Source organism: Oryx dammah, unplaced genomic scaffold (genome assembly GCF_014754425.2).
Source record: "Oryx dammah isolate SB20612 unplaced genomic scaffold, SCBI_Odam_1.1 HiC_scaffold_18, whole genome shotgun sequence".
In the NCBI taxonomy this organism is placed as follows: Eukaryota; Metazoa; Chordata; class Mammalia; order Artiodactyla; family Bovidae; genus Oryx; species Oryx dammah.
In genome coordinates, this window is record NW_024070202.1 from 43746470 (window position 1) to 43767332 (window position 20863).

The window sequence follows — 20863 nt, forward strand, 5'->3', positions numbered from 1 at the left end:
GGCCTGGCTTTGATGCCAGATAACCTGCCTGGATATGGGGACTGTGGTCCCATGCAGAGGGACCAGGCGCTATGAGTCTAAGGCAGGTCCTTTCCTGGCACATCATGCCCGCTCCCTCAGCCTTAGGACAGTCCAGCCTCAAGACCCAACCCAGCTGAGCCAGAGGTGTGTGCCCCAGCTGCGGCCACTCAGGCGTGAGGGAAATGTAGTAGGTATCCTTCCTATTTAATTTTCAGTTCACTTTTTATTTCTGTTGGAACACAGTTGATAAACAGTGTTGTGTTTGGTTTTGGTGTCAAGCAGCTCAATTCAGTTACACGCAGGGCTACGTCTACCCATTTTCGGCTTCGTTTCCCACATAGCGTCTTGCGGAGTGTTGAGTGGAGGTCCCTGTGCAGGACAGAAGGTGCTTGTTGATTATCTATTAAACTTATCAGTGTTCATATATTAATCCCATGTATTAATTTTTCCCTCTTTCCCACCTTTCCTCTTTGGTAAATATAGCTTTCTAAGTCTCTGAGGATGTGCCTGTTTTCAATTAGGGTGTATCTCTCCATGTTTTGATTCCACCTGAACATGATATATGTGCTGTTTGTCTTTATCTAAGGACGTCCCACAGTGTGATCGTCTCCAGGTCCACCTCAGTTGTTACAAGCGGCATCGTTTGTTTCTTTTTTACGGCTTAGCGATGTTCCCTTGCGTGCAGGCACCGCATCGTCTTTAGGCATCAGCTGCTGATGGACAGTTTGCTGGCTTCTTGGCGACTGAAAGTATTACTGCGATGACGTTTGGGTGCGTGTGTCTTTTACCTTTGGGTTTTCCTCAAGTATATTCCCAAGAGTTGGATTGCTGATCCTTTGGGCACTGTAATTTCATTTCTAAGGAACCTCCACAATGTTCTCTGTAGTGACCCTTACCAGGTACCATCCTCACCCACAGCTTAGGAGAATGCTTTTTTTTTTCTAGGTCCTCTACAACACTTACTGCTTGTAGACATTTTGATGATGGCCCCTCAGACTAGTGCTAGGTTTTAGCTTATTATAGTTTTGATTTACATTTTTATGATAATAAGTGATATGAAGCATCTTTCTATGTCCTTTACAGGAAAAAAGAAAAAGTACAATGTTTTTAAGTCACAATTTGAGTAAAATTGAAATGGCCTCTCTTGAAATGGGCTTCTTAAATTATGGCCTTGTTTTGAATATTCTTTTGATTACCTACCACAGCACATTTCTTCAGGGCAGGCTATTGTTTGCCTGAAGGGCCTTGCGAACCAAAAGTTTACTTTTTTATGTCTGGGTATTTGTTTTTTCAGTTCATGCTTTTCTGTCCGTTTTAGTTTCCACCTCAACCTGATTTCATATCTGTCTTTCTCTATCTGACGTGCTTCCCATAGTATGATCATCTCCAAATCCACCTGTGTTGTTCCAAGTGACACTACTTTATTCCTTTTTTTATGGTAGGCAATATTCCTTTGTATATATGTGCCACACCTTCATACACTCATCTACTAATGGACAGTTTGCTGGCTTCCACGTCTTGGCTATTGAAAGTAGTGTTTCAGTGGCGTTGAGGCTCATGTGTCTTTCACCTTAGAGATTTCATCAGGTATACACCCAAGTGGGATTACAGATCACGTGGCAGCTCTCGTTTCGTTTTTAAAGGAACCTCCATCTGTCGTTTGCAATGGCTCTTATCAGGTTACATTCCCACCCAGAGCATAGTAGAGGTCTTTTCCACCATGCTGTCCCCAAAATCAGTGCTTGTAGACTTTTGGGGTTTTTTTCCACCAAAAGAACACACGACTAAGCACACTGGGCTTTTGCCTTTTCTCTTATTGACTTGTAGGAGTTCTTTATATATGCTAGACATTAATCCGTTTTAATTGTCCATTTTTAATATAAATTTACTTATTTTAGTTGGAAGTTAATGAATGATGGCTTCTGGTAAATCCTTGTAGTTGTGATTTTCATTTCTCTGGTAATGAGTGATGTTGAACATCTTTCCCTGTCCTTTTATAAAAGCAAAAGCATTATTGAGTAACATTGAATGGCTTCTCTTTGGAAATGGACTTCTTAAATTTTTTGAATTTCTTTGCATTACCTACAAAGCACATATCTTGAGGGCTGTTTTCATTAATAACCACACAGGCCTTGTGAAGGCGTGGCCGGAAGACTGGTTTTAAAGTTGTAGTTCTGGGAAACGACCACGTGGTGGCAGGATTTCTTTTCCCCGACCTGTGCTTACTACTCTGGTAAGATGAGGGAAAGTCCTGCTGTGGGTTGTAAGTGAGAGCAGAATGTGGCAGAACCCACACCCAGGGCTTCTGCCTCACCGCTTCCACCCCCTCACCCTTCACCCAGGAACAAACCCCAGCCTCTACAGAAGTGCTGTGATGAGGATGCTGTGGTCTCTGGGTGGGGTCACTCTAAGGAAGGAGGCTGGAGGTGGAAACGCCAGCACTCGGAGACATGGAGACGGGGCGACTCCTCCAAGTCTCACAACTCACAGGGTCCATCATCCTTCGGGTGCGCTGGGCTTGGCTTAGTTGTGCCACAGCCCATGTGGATCATGAGACAGTGGTCTCATGAGAGGGACCAGGCACCAGGGTCAGAGCTCCTTTCCTGGCACATCCTCCCCAGCTCCCTCAGCCTTCAGACAGTCCAACCTAGAACCCTACCCGGCTCAGGCTCCAGGGACATCCACCAGCCCTGAACACCCAGGCAAGAGGTGAATATAATAGGCATCGTTGCTTTTACCATTTTCATTTAATACTCAGTATCTATTTGAGTATGGTTGATTGATAATGTTGTTTTAGGTGTCACACAGCTTGACTTAGTTATACAAAAGCATTCATCTACTCATTTTCAGACCCTCCCAGATAGCTTCTTCCAGAGCGTTGAGTAGAGTCCCCTCTGCTGGACAGGAGGACCTTGTTGAGTATTACAGAAATCAGTGTTCATATATTAATCCCACGTGTTAATTTGTTCTTCTCCCGTACCTTTCCCCTCTAGTAACCTTAAGTTTTTTCTGTCTCTGAGGGTTTTTCTGTTTTGGAAATTCATATATTTCTACCCAACTTGAGATTGCACCTCAATGTAATATCATAAGCTTTTTGTCTTTCTCTGTCTAACCTGTGTCCCATAGTATGATCATCTCCAGGTCCACTTATGTTATAGGCGGTGACATTACTGCATCCCTTTTCTTGTCTGAACTGTATTCCCTTGTATTAATGTATGTGTACCACGTTGTCTTTATGCGTTCGTTTGCTGATGGACAGTCTGGTGGCTTCCATGTCATGACTATTGAAAGTAGTTTTGCAATTATGTTGGGGTACACGTGTCTTTAGCCTTAGGACTTTTGTCATATATACAGCCTGGAGTGGAATTGTGGATTATGTGGTAGCTATCATTTTGTTTTTTAAGGAACATCCATGGTATCCTTCTTAATAGCTCCTGCCACCCACAGCATAGGAGTATTCCTTTTTTGCATGCGATTTACTGCTTGTAAGCTTTTCTACGATGGTCACTCATGCTGGTACAAGGCGGTACCTCGTTTTAGTTTTGTTTTATATTTCTCTGATACTGAGCAATGTTGAGCACCTTTCCGTGTCTGGTTTTTTTTTTTTTTTAAGGATTTTTAAGGAAAATTGAAATAGCTTCTCTCTTGAAAAGAGCTTCTTGAAAGTGGCTGTGTTTTTAATTTTCTTTTGATTACTTACCACAGCACATTTCTTGAGGGAAGATTTCATAGCACTGATTTTATAGCTGTGGTAATCATAAATGGCCAGGAGGCAGCAGGATTTCTTTTCCCCCAGCTCTGGTTACTCAGGCAAGGGGGAAATGAGGGAAAGTCTGTGGTTGTAAATGAGAGCTGAACGTGCCAGAACACATACCCAGGACTTCCGTCTCCCCACTTCCATCCCCTTACCCTTCATCCAGGAACAAATCCCAACCTCTACAAAAGTGCGGTGGTGAGGGAGCTTTCATCTCTATGTGGGGTGATTCTAAGGAAGGAGACTGGAGTGGGAACCGCGGCATCAGGAGACACAGAGACCAGGTGACTCCTCAAAGTCTTGCAACCCACAGGGTCCATCATCCTTTGAGTGCCCTAGACTTAACTTTGAGGTCGGATGCCCCGCCTGGATCTGGGGCCTGTGGTCCCATGCAGAGGGACCAGGCAGTGCAGGTCTAAGCGTTCCTTTCCTGCCCCATCCTGCTCGCTCCCTCAGCCTTAGGACAGTCCAGCCTTAGGACCCTAGCTGCTCAGGCTCCAGGGATGTCCCACCAGTACCGAACACCCCAGCCTGAGGGGAATATAGTAGACATCATTCCTTTTTATAGTTTTGTATCATTTTTATTTCTATTGGAACAGAGATGATAATGTTGCTTTTCAAGCACATGCATTCACTTATACATACAAATACATCTACTGGTTTTTGCCCCCCTTACCAGATAGTTTTTTCCAGTGTGTTGACTAGTGTTCCCTGTACAGAACAGGTCCTTGTTGATTATCTCTACAGATGCCAGTTTTCATGTAATAATTGCACATGCTGATTCATCCCTGCCCAGTATTTTCCCTCTCCTAACCATAGGTTTCTTTTCTAAGCCTCTGAGTACATTTCTGTTTGGTCAATTCATGTGTTTCTGTCCATTTTTAGATTGTACCCCAGCATGATATGTATGCTGTTTTTCTCTGTGTAACCTGCTACCCATAATCTGATCATCTCCAAGTCCACCTATGTTACTGAAAGGAGCATTAATTTATTCTGTTTTACGGCTGCCCAATATTCCCTTGTATACATGCACCACATCTTCCTTATGCCTTTGTCTGCTGATGGACAGGTCGTGTCTATTGAAAGTAGTGTTGAAGTGATGTTATGGTGCACGCTTCTTTTCCCTTAGGGTTTTGTCAGTTATCTGTCCAGAGGTGAGATTGCAGATCATGTGGTAGCATCTACTTCATTTTTTAAGGAACCTCCATAGTGTCCTTCCTAGTGGCTCTTACCAGGTTACATTACCACCCACGGTGCTGGAGAGTTCATTTCTCCACACCTTTCCCAGCATTTACTGCTGTAGACTTTTTGATGATGACTGCCCTAATTGGTGCAAGGATGTACTTCATTTTAATTTTGATTTACATTTCTCTGATAATGAGGGATGTTGACCATCTTTCCAAGTTGTTTACATTAAAAAAAAAAATGAGTAAAGTTGAAATGACTTTTCTCCTGAAATGAGTGTCTTGAAAGTTGGCCTTTAAAAAAAATATTTTTCAAGTATGACAATTCTTGAGGTTCCCCCCCTTTTTTTTTAATGAACCTAATAACCTTATGAGTGTGATTCCCCAAAGCACTGATTTTAAGTTGTAGTTTATGAAAGAGCCACAAGGTGGCAGGAGTCCATCCTCTCCACCTTTGGTAACCAGGGTGAGGGGATGACTAGGGACAGTCCTGCTCTTAGGCTGTAAAGGAGGGCAGAATGTGCCAGAACACAGACCCAGGGCTGGTCTCATCACTTCCACCCCTTGCCCTTCAATGTGGGAAAAATCCCAACCCCTGCAAAAGTGCTGTGTTGAGTGTGCTATTCTCTATACATGGGGTGACTGTAAGGAAGGAGACTGGAGGTGGGAACCTCAGCACCAGGGGACATGGAGACCAGGTGACTCCTCAAAGTCCTGGCAACCTGAGGGTCCATCATCCTTTGAGTGCACTATGCTTGGCTTTGCTGTTGAAGGGCCCGATGTGATCTGGGGACTGTGGTCCCACATGGAGGGACCAAGCACCATGGGCCCAAGGGGCTTCCTTTCCTGGCAGATCCTTTCCATCCCCCTCAGTTGAGCTTTTCAACTCAATCTAGTTCAGGCTCTAGGGATAGTACCCCCAGCCCTGACTACACAGGCAAGAGGTGACTATAGTAGCCATTATTCCTTTTACTGATATCATTTAATTTTCAGTTTCTAGTGCAGTACAGTTGATTTACAAAGTTGCATTTGTTTTGGCATCGATTCAGTTACAGATAGGAGTACATCTACTTGTTTTTGGACTCTGCTCCCAGATAGCTTCTTCCAGAGTGTTGAGTAGAGTTCCCTGTGTTGGACAGTAGGGCCTTGTTGACTATTTTAGAAATATCAGAAAAGAAAGGGAAGTTGCTCAGTCATGTTCAATTCTTTGTGACCTCCATGGACTGTAGCCTGCCAGGCTCCCCTGTCCATGGGATTTTCCAGGCAAGAATACTGGAGTGGGTTGCCATTTCCTTCTCCAAGGGATCTTCCTGACCTAGGGATCGAACCCGGGTCTCTCACACTGCAGGCAGACTCTTTATCATCTGAGCCACCAGGGAAGCCCAAGAAATATTACATATTAATCCCAAAGTGCTAATTTACTTCTCTTCTGCAGATTTCCTCTTTGGTAACCATAAATTTCTTTTCTAAGTCTCTGAGCATGTTTCTCTGTTGTCAGTTGGGGTATTTCTATCCATCTTTAGATTACACTTCAAACTAATATCACATAGTGTCTATTTTTGTCTGTCTGACCTGGTTCCATAGTACGGGCAGCCCCAGTGCCAACACTGGAGATATAGCTGTAGTTCTAGGACATGACCGCTGAGCGGCAGGATTTCCTCCTCCCCACCTCCGGTTACTCAGGCAGGGAAAGTCCGCGGTTGTAAATGAGTTCAGTGTGCCAGAACACATATCCAGGGCTTCTGTCTCACCATTTTCACCCCCATAGCCTTCACCCAGGAACAAATCCCAGCACCTACAAAAGCACTGTGATGAGGGAACTGCTGTCTGTAGGCAGCGTGACTCTCAGGAAGGAGGCTGGAGGGCACCAGGAGACGTGGAGAGCCAGAGACCCCTCAGTCTTGCAACCCACAGGGCCCATCACCTTTGGGTGCACTAGACCTGGCTTTGCTGTCAGATGCCCCGCCTGGGTCTGGCCTGTGAGCCCATGCAGAGGGACCAGGCAGTGCAGGTCTAAGTGTTCCTTTCCTGCCCCATCCTGCTCGCTCCCTCAGCCTTAGGTAAGTCCAGCCTTGGGACCCTAGCTGTGCAGGGTCCAGGGATGTCCCACCAGCTCTGTTCACCCAGGTGTGAGGATATACTAGGCATCATTCCTGTTTACATTTTTATTTCTACTGAAATACAGCTGATAAACTTGGGTTTGTTTTCCTTGTCAAGCAGCTTGATTCAGTTATACATAGGGCTATGGGTACTCATTTTCGGCCACTTTTCCCAGATAGCTTATTCCAGATTGTTGAGTGAATACCCTGTGCTGGACAGTAGGTCCTTGTTGAGTACCTCTACAGATATGCTAATCCCAAGGTGCTAATTTATCCCTCTCTTGCACCTTTCTTTAGTAACCAAAAGTTTCTTATGTGTATTTTTGTTAATTTGTGTTTTCCTATCCATTTTGTTTCCACCTCAACCTGGTAACATATGCTATGTTTCTCTGTGTGACCTGTTACCCACAGTACGATCATCTCCAAATCCAGCTGTGTTGTCCCCAGCGGCGTTACTTTATGACTGAGCAATATTCATTGTATATGTGTACGACATCCTTATTCACTCATCTGCTAAAAGACAGTTTGGTGGCTTCCAGGTCTTTGCTATTGAAGGTGTTGCAATGACGTTGGGAGGCATGAACTTTTACCTTATTGTTTTCTTCAGTACATTCCCAGGTGTGGAACTGTGGATGATATGATAACTTTGTTTTTTGGAATCTTAATGTGCTATGCTTAGTCATTCAGTCATGTCTGACTCTGAGACCCTATGGACTGTAGCCTGCGCCAGGCTCCTCTGTCCATGGGTATTGTCCAGGCAAGAATACTGGAGTGGGTTGCCATGCCCTCCTCCAGGGGATCTCCAGGGATTCAACCCAGGTCTCTCACATTGCAGGTGGATTCTTTTTACCAACTGAGCCACACGTGTTTGGGCTAGGAGGGCTCAAAGCCTGCCTACTCTGGATACTCTTCTCTCCACAAGATGCTGACTGACTGACTTTAAGACAAATGGGGTCACTTCCTACTTCGCAGAGCACTGAGGCTCTAGGTCAGCAGCCAGCCCAGGCAGAATTCTGGAAGGTGAAGTCTGTCCTTCCCAGGTGTGCTAGACATATCCACCTGCTTCTCTTCTGTGAGTTATCGCCTATCTCTGAAGCCTAACTCCTGGCTACTACCACTTAGAAAAAAGCCTATTGCACAAATCTTCCTTGACTGTTTCCCCTTCCCACCCCAAATGGGCAGTGGTTTTCAGACTATTCCATTAGAGCTTCCATGTTCCTGAGAAATGGCCAGAGAGGAGCCACTGCAGGTGGGCTTGGGAGTGAATGGGAGAGACTGTGGCTCCACTCAGCCAACCAAAGCTGTCCAGCTTTTATCTGTTTTACATATTGCACTTTTAAGATTTTAATTCAGAAGAATGCATTGCTTTCTAAAACATACTTGGAATAAATAAACCGACATGTTTCTCTTCTGTCTTGTAGATAGTTTACTAATTAAGACTGGTCCAATCTGGATTATCAAGATGTACCTTGTTTAAAAAAAAAAAAAGCTGAATTTCAAAATCTGTTCTCCATGATACCCCTCTGATAGGTTATACCAGGATATGGGCTCTCTTTAGCTCTCGGGACACGCTTGGCTGTTATCTGTAGACCTTGACTGCCTTCTTCAGTTTACTCCAGTGCAGCGTCTAAATAAGCTCTTCTTCCATGTGTTTCCTGGTGTGGAAAAAGTTAGGAAGCACAAAAGTACTGGAAGCACTAAAATATAGTAACACTTGGGGCTTGGACTCTGGAATTTTATGTAGTCAGTCATCTTGATTCTCACTAGCTGAGTGGTCCTGGCAAACTGCTTAGCTAAGCCTCAGTTTTCTCATCTGTGAAATGGGGATGACAGCACCATTTCTTAAGAGCTGGTGTGAGGATTAAAAGAGAATATTGTGACATGGCACAGTACCTGGTATGTACTTAGAACGCAGTAAACAGTAGATCCACTGTTAATAGCCCCACCTTGCACTGAGATTTGCCCTTGACCATGGAAGTAAACTTTGCCATGGCTTTACTAGTGCTGCACCTTTGATAATGCTTGCAAAAGAGTATAGATGTGAAACATCAATAAACAAATATAAACATTAATAACTTTAAAAACTGTGACTATTAACACCTAGTTTATACTCTCTGATGATAAAGGTGAAACAAATACGTATTTGAAGGCTATTAACCGTGCCTCCAGACTGGAAACACTGCTTCAGAAAGAGCAGCATCAAATACTTTTTTCTGAAATTTTTTTAAATGCACATTTTTATTTATATTTTGTTAAAAAAACAAGCATCTTCATGATGGTAGAACAACTCCAAATGAGGCATTATGGCTGGAACACGTCTTAACAAGCTTTCTTCTGAATACCAATATGACTTCACAGTACTGTCTTCTGATCTAATCATTTATATTTTCCTGCAATATTCTAAATTAGAAGAAAATATATTCCTGTATAATCATATCAGTATTCTCTAACCCAATTTATAAGAAATAACGCTTAACCAAATCCAGAAATCTCTTTGCAGAAATTTTATTCATTTCAGCGTATTTATGTAAAAGATGTTTCCAATATCTAGTTTGAATATTTTTTATATTACATATTTATCCTTTTACTATTTTATTGAAGTATAGTTGACTTACAGTGTTGTGGTAATTTCTGTTCGACAGTAGAGTGGGCACGGGCACACTCTTCTTCTATATGCCTTCTGGTTGTGGCTTATCACTGAATGTCTCTGTGCTGCATAGTAGCACCTCGTTCACCTACTCCGTACATGAGTGCTTGTGTCTGCTGACCCAGCAGCCCCCGCTCCCCCTCTGGCAGCCAGTCTGCTCTCTCTGTCCGTGTCTGGTCTGCAGATAGCCTCGTCTGTGTCGTATTTTAGATTCCAAGTGGAAGTGATCTCACATGGTGTCTGTCTTTCTCTAACTTACTCCACTTAGTATAATAATCTCTAGTTGCATCTAGGTTACTGCAAATGGCATTATTTTTTGGTGTGTAGTATTCCAGTGTGTATCTGCACCAGATCTTTATCCAATCATCTGTGGATGGACATTCAGGTTGTGAGATTGCTGGATCATAAGGTAGTTAATTCTATTTTTAGTTTTCTTAGCGGTTTCTGGAAAACCATTATACTGTTTTCCACAGCGTCTATGCCAACTTACATTCTCAACAACCCTGTAGGAGAGCTTCCTTTTCTCCACATCCTCTCCAGCACTTATTTGCAGTTTTTATCATGGCCATTCTGACCACTGTGAGGTGGTACCTCACTGTAGTTTTGATTTGCATTTCTCTAATATAATTAGCGATAAAGAACATCTTTTATAAGCTTCTCAGTTTGATTAGGTCCCATTTGTTTCCTTTTCTATTGCCTTGGGAGACTGACAAAGAAAACACTGGCACAGTTTATGTCAGAGAATGTTTTGCCTATGTTCTCTTCTAGGAGTTTTACGATGTTATGTCTTATATTTGTCTTTAAAAGCCATTTTGAGTTTATTTCTGTGTATGGTGTGAGGGTATGTTCTAACTTCATTGATTTACATGCAGCTAGCCAACTTTTCCAACACCACTTGAAGAGACTTTTTCCACTGTAGATGAGATTTTCAATTCAATTCAGGTTCAAGGTGTGACAACGTGAGGGATATTTTTAAAACATATATTATCATCCCCAACCTTAAGACATCTAATCTCACTGTTCTGATTCCAGCTAATAATACGCCCAGCATTTCCACAGATCAATACAACACCCCAGCTCTGGTAACTGTTCCTGTGTGTCCAAAATTCAAACACAAATAGCATTTCAGAGACTATTCGGATTAATAATAGATCTGCCTCTGACAGTGCTTTAGATGGGAGTTCCTGTCAAGCTGCCCTAGAAGAGATGAGCCCCAATCAAAAGAGTTGATAGCAAAGGAGTCTAGTGACAGTATTCCAGCTGAGCTTGTAGAACTTCACCCCATTCAGAAAGTCATTCAACAACCCTGCCCTATTACCTTCTGCTCTGTAGTCTTGAACAAGGTAAACTTTTTGTGCTTGGTTTCCCCATCTGTAAATGTGCAAGTTTACAGGTGAGTAAATACATCTTAAGAGTTCAGAATAATTTGTGGTACCTAGGAAGCACTTCAATCCGTGTTAGCTATTGTCAGTATTAGTCATTCCAACGGTGGTGATAGTAGTTACTTTCCTAGATACCCTAATCCAAAAGGCAGCCATTAGGCTTCGGGCCCCAGACCTCACTGAGAGGAGGAGACAAGTGCAGGAACTCTTTTTCAGGGTTTGGGGGAACAGTCAGCCCATGCTGGAAGCCTGGAGGCTGTCAGGTAAGGGGTAGAGCAGGAGACAGATCGTCTTTCCCTGCAACAATCCCTGGCTTCCTTCCTTCCTTCCTTCCAAGGGTCTCCCTTACCTTCAGCACAGAAAAAAACCAACTCTTCCTTGACTTTTGCTGCCAATAAGAGCCACCTGGGAAAACCAATAATACAGATATTTACTACAATAAGTAGTTTATTCCTAGCAGATCACCTTTCTGGTTGTCACTCTAGTGATATTCAATAAAATAAAAAGAGTGGTTGAAGCACAGTAGATAAGTTTTTTTTTTTAAAGCTTGGACATATGAAGTGAAAGAGCATTTTATTTTTTCAGTATTGCCAGGTTCCTACAAGATAATTTAAGAGGTCATACATCTTTTAACCCAGAGATAATGGTGTGTGTTTGTGTGTGATGTGTGTACACCATATACTAGCAATATGTAATGTGTATCCACTGGTTTGTTTTCTAGGAGAGATCCAAACTGGCTAGAGCTGATAACAGCAAGGGGAATAAAGTTGATCTAACTTAGGAAAGGGGTCTGCTTCTCCCTCAAGGGCGCGTAAGACATTTTGGTTCTGTCTTACCTGTGGCCTAATCTGAACATTCACTGGCATGCTGATTCATGCTTCCATAAGGATGATGTTCCTTTAAGCGAAGGCATTATCATCATTATAACTGCGACGATTACAGAGGGAAAGAACATCTGTTGTATCAGATGGACTTGGATCAGGACCCTCTCTGCCCTCTGCATCTGAGGAGCCACCAGGGAAAGCTGAGGACTCTTCCCCGTGGATTTCCTGTCACTGGTGTCCTCCTTCTGCTCTTTCCGCAGACTTCCTTCTTTCCTCTCAAATTTCAAACAGACATCATCATTTCACCACCATTCTCCCCTTGGAAAGTCTTAAGTCCACTCTGATACACAAGACCAGTGTGGTCACTGCCCTCATGAAACTTACAATCTACTAATTGAGACTTATGATAATCAAAGGGGCAGCCAAGTATTAATTCCAAATTATAAGCACTACAAAGAAATAAAAAGACAAGAAGCTCTCAAGGAGACCAGAGTACCTACTGTGGGTTGGGGTTCTCTTGGGTAATATTTAGGAGTCCTAAAGAATGAAAAAGAACCCACCATGTGAATCACTGTGGGGTACAGAGGAGCCAGCAATGATGTACGGTCCCAGAATACAGAATGAGCTTGTGTGTTTGAGTAACTGCCCAAAGACCAGTGTGAATGAGGAAAAGGGGATGAATGGAGGTGAAGCTGGAGAGGCTGGCAGGGGCCCAATGAGGCAAGCTTTTGTGGGCTTTGTTAATGATTTTAGCCTAAGAACAGTGAGAATCCACCAAAAGTTTTAAGCAAAGGAATGGCATGATCAAATTTATGTCTCAGAGACATTGCTGTGGCTGCTGCGTGGAGACCAGATGCAGGGAAGGGAAGCAGTAAAGAGAAGACTGGGTAATGGTACGAGCCACGTGAGCAACGCAAGTCCGACAGGAACTGCACTGAACCTGCAGCCTGCCTTAGGCAGTACAGTCCACTCGGACAGTGTCGAATCTTTCAATTCAGGGTGATGGTGGCCTCACAGAATGAGTTTAGAAGTTTCCCTTCCTCTGAAATAGTTTCAGGATAGATGTTAATTAACTCTTCTCTACATGTTTGGTAGATTTTGCCTATGAAACCATCTGGTCCTGGACTTTTGTTTCTTGGGAATTTTTAAATCACAGATTCAATTTTAATACTTGTCATTGGGCTGTTCTTATTTTTTTTTTTCACTTCTTCCTGGTTCAGTCGTGGGAGACTGTACTTTTCTAAGAATATGCCTATTTCTTCTAGGTTGTGGGAGGACTTTTGCAATGTAATTATTCTCCAGTTTGTGGGTGTCCCACCCGGGTGGTAAGGGATTTGATTATATCGTGAGTGTGCCCCTCCTACCGCTATCTTGTGGTTTCTTCTTATGTCTCTGGATGCAGAATATCCTGTTCTGGTAGATTCCTGTCTTTTATCAGTGGCTGTTCAGCAGTTAGTTGTGACCAGCATGTTCACGAAAGGAGGGGAGCTCAAGGTGTCTACCTTCTTGTCTCCAACCAATCTCAGGTTCCTGCAGAATAAAATAATTTGTGTTTTAACAATAAAGTTTGAACATCTAGTAGACAACTTTATATTACCTGTTTGAATCTTGGAACTCAGGTTGACAATGTAATGCCAAAGGAAAGTTGGAGGGTATCCATCCAGGAAGTCAAAGTTTCTGCAAACTTTCTAACACTTTAAGGCAGAGCCACATAGAAGGGTCCCTCCTTCCACACCAGCCTGGTCCCACTGCACACCCCTGTCCCCAGAAAAATGAACCTTTTTAGGTGTCTTTATCCAAATTCTCTGTCTGGTGGTCACTAAGAAATATGTCTTGAGTGACACTGAACTACTGAGGTCACTCCCCCAACTTCTTCCAGAGAATGCAGGCCAGTATTTCTCAAAAGCTGGTTCTCCAATCATTTTCTGAATTACCTGGATGCCTGTTAAAAATGCAGAGGACTTCCGTGGCCCTATCCTACTGGAAGCTCCGGGACCATCGAAGAATCTGTATTTTTCACGGCTGCCCTAGGTGATTTACGTTCTGCCAAGTCAGATATCCACACAGGACTGACTGTCAGACCTGATGACACCCCAGGAAGTTAGAAGGGGCCAGGACAAAGGGGTGGATTAGGCCAGGGCTTTTGTAACAGCCTTCCTGAACCAGCAAGGAGGGGAAGGGGTGAGGTAGAGGATGGGAACAGAGAGAGCGGGGGGTGGGGAGGGTGGGGGCGGGGGTCAGCTGCCCTCTTGGCAGTGTGGGTGGGGGTGGCAGTGGCTTCGGGTGTCGAGAGCAGGGGGTTCCCGGCCACCTGCTCTCATTCCCAACGTGGAGGGAGGCGGCGGGACGTGGAAAGCGTGTGCGGCCGGGCCCTAATGCCTGCGCTTCCTGCCCCACAGACGAACCCGGCTCCTGGAGTGCTCCCGCTGCCGCCTCCCCAGGTCTGCCGGAAGTAGGCGTCTCCCTGGAGGACGTCCTCTCTCCATTCTCTCCATCACATCCAGCACCCCCCTCCGACCCTTCCCACCAGACAAGCCCAGACCCAACTTGGGATATCAAAAGGGAACACGACGTTAGGAAACCAAAGGAGCTTTCAGCCGGCAGCCAGAAGAAGCAGCGCCTTGGGGAGCAGAGCGAGCACTCGGCCAGCCCGCAGAGGGCTGTGCAACCCGGGCTCGAGGAGGCGCCTGGCGGCCAGGGGCAGCCTGAGGCCGGCAGGCCCTCCTCGGAGACCAGGGCGCCTGGGCCCGCAGTGGCCGAAGCGGCGCGGGCCGGCAACAAGGAGGGGCTGCAGGCCACGGCGGGCTCCGAGCTCGGCCGGCACGGAGGCCCCGGTGCGGCACCTGCGTTCGTGGGCCCGGGCCGCGGCGGGGGCGCACGGGAGGTCGAGGGCCGGGCGGGGGCGCGGGCAGGGTCCAGGCAGGGCGCGCGGCCCCCCGGGGGTGCCCCTGCGCGCAAGGCTGCCGTGGCGCCCGGGCCGTGGAAGGTGCCAGGCTCCGACAAGCTGCCGGGCATCCTCAAACCCGGCGCCTCAGCCCCGGGGAGATGAGCCCGCCGCCCCGCCTCAATACCTGCAGGCCGTTCTTAGGTTCCGTCTCTTGGCGTTTTAATTTATTTCCACTGTCACATGCATAAATCCACGAGGCACCAAGGCTTGGGAGCACCGACGTGAAGCCCCACGTGTCCAATAAGCATGGTCCGGACGGTGTCCACAGTGCAGACCTAACTGATCCTAAAGCCCCCTGTTACACAGTGGGGGCTTTGGCAGCTACGGAAGAACCAAAATAACATGAAGAACATCACAGAGAATGCAGTGTAGCTTTAGTAAAAAAAGAAAAAAATTTCCCCCACTGCATGAAGGATTTGGCTGTCATCCAAACTTTGTTTCAAGAAACTGGACAAGTTAAGAGCAATCACAAACTGGAATATCGCCTTAAAAATCAACCTGCACGGAGCAAGCTGAAACTGAGACAAGATTATATCTTTTAATTGATCTGAAGAGTTGTAAATAAATTGTTCTTGACATATCTAGACAGGGGTTAAAAGGTTTCTTTGAAACATTCAGAACTGTTCGCCCATGACCTGTTTCCACGGCTCACTTGTGGCACCCATCACCAGTCTTAGAAGCAGTGTTCCCTGCACACTTGCAGGGTGAGTTAGAAACCTAGTGAATTCACTGGTGTGATGCCATTTGTACTGCCATTTCTGTAATCACGTTCTGTACATTTTCAGTGGTAGAAAAAAAGGTTTTAAAAATTGTATTCTAGGGAACAGTTTGCCATAAGTCAGAATTCTGCAGTTTAGCTCATAGATCTTAATCAGTTTTCATCTACAATACAAAGTTTATAATTGAAGGACCATAATTTGTTAAATTGAGATTGGCATTGCTGCAGTTCCTTTATGAGAAGGCTTTCCTCTCGTCTCAGGCTCAGAGATAGGAGTTTCTTTGACAGCAGTGTTATATTTCACTCATTTGTTGTCTTTTTAAGATTCCTCTTTCCATTACATTTTCACCTTGACAGAGCAAAGTATTCCTCCTATATTTCTCAGATTACAATGAATCTCTAATATTAAAAAAATCATTATTATAGCCCATTTATTTTCATTAAAGAACACGGATCTTTTTAGCATTCCCTTCTGCTTACCTTTCTTATTTTTTCTCCTTTTATTTCTATTTGGTTTGCTTTTTTGTCTAGATGTTTATTTTCCTTGCCCATGGTTGATAACCTAGTAAAATTTCAATGCTTGCCTTTCTGCTCTGCCATTTTAATTTTTAATCTTTCTTTTTAAAGTTTTACCTTCAGTTAATTATCCATGCATTCTTATTTGTAGCTACACAAACTAAAAGGCAAATGTTTCAGAGGGCAGTTTCTCTTTTATGTGACCTGAAATAATGAGGCTTCCCATACTCTGCCCCCCACAGGAGTTCAAATGCAAATAAGCCTTACCTCCCCTACTTGAAGTCAGAAAGTCAAAGAGGGAGATCAGGTCCATCACAAGAGGGCACATGTAAACAGTTTCCTTGGGTTGCCTCTTTCCTCTTCTTTGTAAGTGCAGTATCCTGAGCACCAGCTGTTTAATTCCCACCAGGCAGAGGTATAGTTTAGTTGTTTGACAAGAGGACAATGTAGTTGAAAGCCTCAAGTGAAGAGTCTTGCAGCCTGTAAAAGCAATTTCCAAAAAATGAAACTTAGTCATCATAAACTAAAGCACAAACACATGTAGCAGTTTACAGTACTTTTGGTTTAATCTCAATTAGTCTTTCTCCCCTGGACTAGAAATCCAGTCTATTTTGCCATTAAGTTATTGAATCTGGTTTTGGACAATGCTTCTGTAGTGTAGCTGCACGTCCAGGTACTGTATCCTCTGACCTTTATTTTCCATGTGTTACAAAAGGATAAAAAAAATTGAGATTACGCTTGCATAAACTCTAATTTGCACAGTTCACAGCTACTACTTGTGCAGTAATTGCTTTATGCGGCTGTAATCCATAACCTGTGAAGACAGCACATCATCTAAACCCCATTCCAAGTAATATTTCTGTGTAGTGTTAGCTGTGAATTTACCCTGTACAGCTGTATCTCTATAAATATAATTACATGTATTAATAGTCACAGAAAGACTGTAAGTGAGCAACTATTTTTATGAAACGCACCACTATGGATAAATTAACTTTTACAGAAATCTTGTTTACTGTATGATATTCTAAAACACTGTCAAATAAAATATATATCCAAAAATATTTTCTTTTTCCAACTATATAGGCTGTGTGTTGTCAACTGAAAAAAAAAACAAAAACAAAACAAAATTCACAGCATGAGAGTTGTGAGTTAAGTCTTAATTGGGACAAAATGAGGACTATATATAGCCCAGAAGACAGCATTTCAGAGAAACTGCCCAGAGAGGTGGGGAGAGGTCAGTATCACGTATGATTTTAGTGAAGGGTGGGATGTGCAGTCAAGCACACGTTCTGGTGGAGGCTTGCTGCTAATCATGAGGAGCAGATGTCACCTTTACTGATTTTAGTGCTTTTCTAGGTATGAGGAGATGCAAGCACTGAGCTCGTAAAATCTCCAGAGAACATCTGACTATCCAAAGGCCTGTTCTGCCAGAGCACAGAGTGTCCCATTCCTGATCTCTACCCTGACCTCCATTCAGGAGGTGTTGAAGGTCGGTGACTACAGTGGCGAGTGACCTCATCTGTGTAGAGGCAGATGGCATGTGCCCATTTTTAGTTGGCAGGGTTCCCTCATGGTCATAAATGTGTGGACTGGGAGGCACTGTGTGACTATTTTGGCCCATGGTGCTAGGGATCCCTAGGTCAGGTGAGGCTTTCATTGTTAGGCCCCTCGGTGTGCTGTTACTGGACTGGGCCTTCCTAACAGCAGTCAAAAGTCTCTGGACAATACCAGTCTTACTAGTCTAGTATGGTCCAGGAAAGAAAACTCCCTCTTATTGCTTCTTCCCATATCTAGAGTCATACTATTAAAATCATTTGTCTCATATATATTTATATATATATTTAGAGGAGAACTATATATCTGGTCAAATGCTTCCAATCATCATTTTTTCAGAGGTTCAGTCACACATTTGATAACGCAAGAAACAATTTTGTAAAACAGGCAATATACAAATAATATAGCTACCAGTATTGGTAAGGAGCAGCCCAGTACATCCCCAGGCTGTCTTAGTCTGTTTCCCAATCCTGGCACTGTCTGTAAGGCACCCAGCCCAACTTCCTGGTGTTACTAGGCTGGCTCTCCTTGTGCGTGTGTGTGTGCTCAGTTGCATCTTTTTCTGTGGCCCCATGGCCTGTATGTAGCCTGCCAGCATTATCCCGTCAAGGATACTGGAGTGGGTTGCGATTTCCTCCTTCAGGACTGTTTACCACTGTCGCCACCTGGGAAGCTCTGGCTATCCACAGTATGATTTAATTGTACCCAGCATAAAGTGAAAGTGAAGTCGCTCAGCCGTGTCCGACTCTTTGTGACCCCATGGACTGTAGCCCACCAGGCTCCGCTGTCCATGGGATTCTCCAGGCAAGAGTACTGGAGTGGGTTGCCATTTCCTTCTTCAGGGGATCTTCCTGACCCAGGGATCTAACCCAGGTCTCCCGCATTGCAGGCAGAAAGGGAGTCTTTAAACGTAAATGGATATAGCCTAGTGTTAACCACATAAATTAGTCTCAAAATTGTGGGAAGCTATATTCTTTGGCTAAAATTTTTTCGTCTGTTGCTCTGACTGAACTTGAAAATGTCTATTTATGGCCAGAGTCAGAGCAGGTATTGTTAATTGGCCAGGTGAAGGGATATCACCTAACAATAGTGTCTGAAACAGAACTATAATTTCTTTCTTTTAGAATAAATTTCCTAAGAGCCGACCAAAAGGAGAGGAGAAATCCAAGGTAACACAGAAATACTAGACACAGGTAATTGGTCACAAACCCAATAACTGGATTCAATTTTAAAACCATCATAGGATCATGCCCATGATAGAAAAACATCTGATTCGAGTGTACAAAGGTCCGAGAAGTCAAGAAAACACAATAAATGATCTTACGGGTCAGGTCCAGCATCTTCAGTCAGCTGTCTTACTTCTGATGTTGTCTTTTTCTCATCCTGGTCTGAGTGTAGTCTCTCCTCTGTTTGAGTGTTGTTTTAAGGTGAATTTGAGATCAGCAGTCCTTTCTGTAGACCAGTCCAGTGTAGGAGCCCTTTCTAAGTGGAAATATTAATCCAAGAGTCAATTTCTTTCAATTTTGCAGTGCATGAGCTAGTGCAGAGTACCTGATAAGGATCTTTCCACCTGTGTGGGAGGTGGTCCTTTAAAAGATGCCATTTCCAGTACGCACAATATTGCTTGCAGGTTGTGGGATACTTGATCTTCCTCTAAAGACAGACTGTTAAGATAAGCTTCAGAAACAAACTTCGGGTGTCCTATTAATTATTCAATTAAACAATATAAAAGCAAGGAACCATCTGAGGAGTGAGTCTTAGTAAATGCAGACCTCAACACAACTAGAATTTAGTACTCACTGAAAAACTCTTTTTCTACAATTACTCTCATTTCTACCAAATTCAGCCAAATTAAGACTAATTTGTTTCCAAAGTCAGTCTGATCTCAATAAACTTGGCCTGATGATTTATATAAATATAGTTGCTTGCATAGGCTTTTTAAAAAATAGCTTTGAGGGAACTTCTTTTATAAGGAGTCCCTGACTAAACCTGTAAAGGGCCTCTCAGAAATAGCAAAGTCATACCCAAGGGCTTTCACAGACTGTCTCACAGACTTGGGTGAATTCCTTTCCTTGAGACTCCTGTATCTGTTAGATGTCCTTCCTAATATATCAGACAAAGCTACTTGGAACCTAAGCACTTCCAATCTCTGGAGAGATCAGATAGGTGAGATAAATGTTTCAATTCAGTTTACAAAAGCATAATTTACCAAACGCAAGTCATAATCAGGTTGAGGAGGAGGGTTTCCTTGTATCTGGAAAGCACAGATTAAAACCAGTTACTTTTCAGATAGAAACCATAAAAATTACAGCCAGAGTCATCAGTTCATTCACTCCTATTGTTAACAGTTTCATGAAGCCATTAGGTTTCCTTTTAGAATTCCTTAATTTCTTACCCAGTTCAGCATTATTGTCTGAAAGTCAGAAACCTATACTTGTCCTAATGTTCTTCCCATAAATCTTTTTGAAGAGGAAGCATTTCTGTAAAAGCATCAGAATAAAACCATAAATGCCAATAGTCAAAAGACATATGGCACTTTTAAAATCTGACTACAATGCAATTGACAAAGAAATTTGGCTACTGCTATAACAAATAACACTTTATTAACTAGAATTATGACTGACAATTTTACCAGAAGTATCAGATTTTAAGAATTCCATGCAACTTCTGGAATATCTATGTTAATAACATTTCCCCTTATAACATAACCTAAGAAGATTTATTACTCATTTGACAATACTTCCCATGAAATTTAACATACCAAATGAACCTAATTAGTTTACTATCTCTCTCTGAAGTTTTCCAGGGGCCCTTTGAAGCATCCCCAAATTAGCTAGGGGTCAAAAGAACTTCATTGGAATTTGATTTTTGTTAAAAAAAAATTATCAAAAAGTTTTAAAACCCTTGGTCAGACAGGATCATAGGTCACTGCAGAATAACTATTCCCTTAACAAAAGTGACTGAAACTCCAATATTTTGGCCATCTGATGCAAAGAGCCGACTCACTGGAAAAGACCCTGATGCTTGGAAAGATTGAGGGCAGGAGGACAAGGGGATGACAGAGGGGAGATAGCTGGAAGGCATCACTGACTCAATGGACATGAGTTTGAGGACATGATACTCCTTTGAGTATCCAGGAGATACTGAAGGACAGGGAAGCCTGGCGTGTTACAGTCCATGGAATTGCAAAGAGTAGGGCACAACTTAGCAACTAAGG

The 20863-nt window shown here is 43.5% G+C and overlaps 1 protein-coding gene and 1 long non-coding RNA gene across 4 annotated transcripts in view; one reads left to right on the top strand and one right to left on the bottom strand.

Moving 5' to 3' along the window:
* The window catches only part of MAGI2 (membrane associated guanylate kinase, WW and PDZ domain containing 2), a 1493747-nt gene extending 1478497 nt beyond the window's left edge, over nucleotides 1-15250 (top strand). The window contains exon 22 of the mRNA XM_040260742.1: nucleotides 14311-15250. Coding sequence (XP_040116676.1) covers nucleotides 14311-14960 — 650 coding nt within the window. The 3' untranslated portion in view covers nucleotides 14961-15250. The remainder of the gene's footprint in view (nucleotides 1-14310) is intronic.
* Nucleotides 9267-20660, bottom strand: LOC120878130. Of its 3 annotated transcripts, none has more exons than XR_005724470.1 (4): nucleotides 19856-20660; nucleotides 18971-19128; nucleotides 14983-16572; nucleotides 9267-13441 (listed from the first exon to the last, which is right to left on the bottom strand). It is a non-coding gene; the product is annotated as an uncharacterized LOC120878130 (long non-coding RNA). The 3 variants fall into 3 exon arrangements; XR_005724469.1 differs by having other exon boundaries at nucleotides 14983-15179; nucleotides 16360-16572; nucleotides 18971-20660; XR_005724468.1 differs by having other exon boundaries at nucleotides 18971-20660.
* Between the last annotated feature and the right edge of the window lie 203 nt (nucleotides 20661-20863).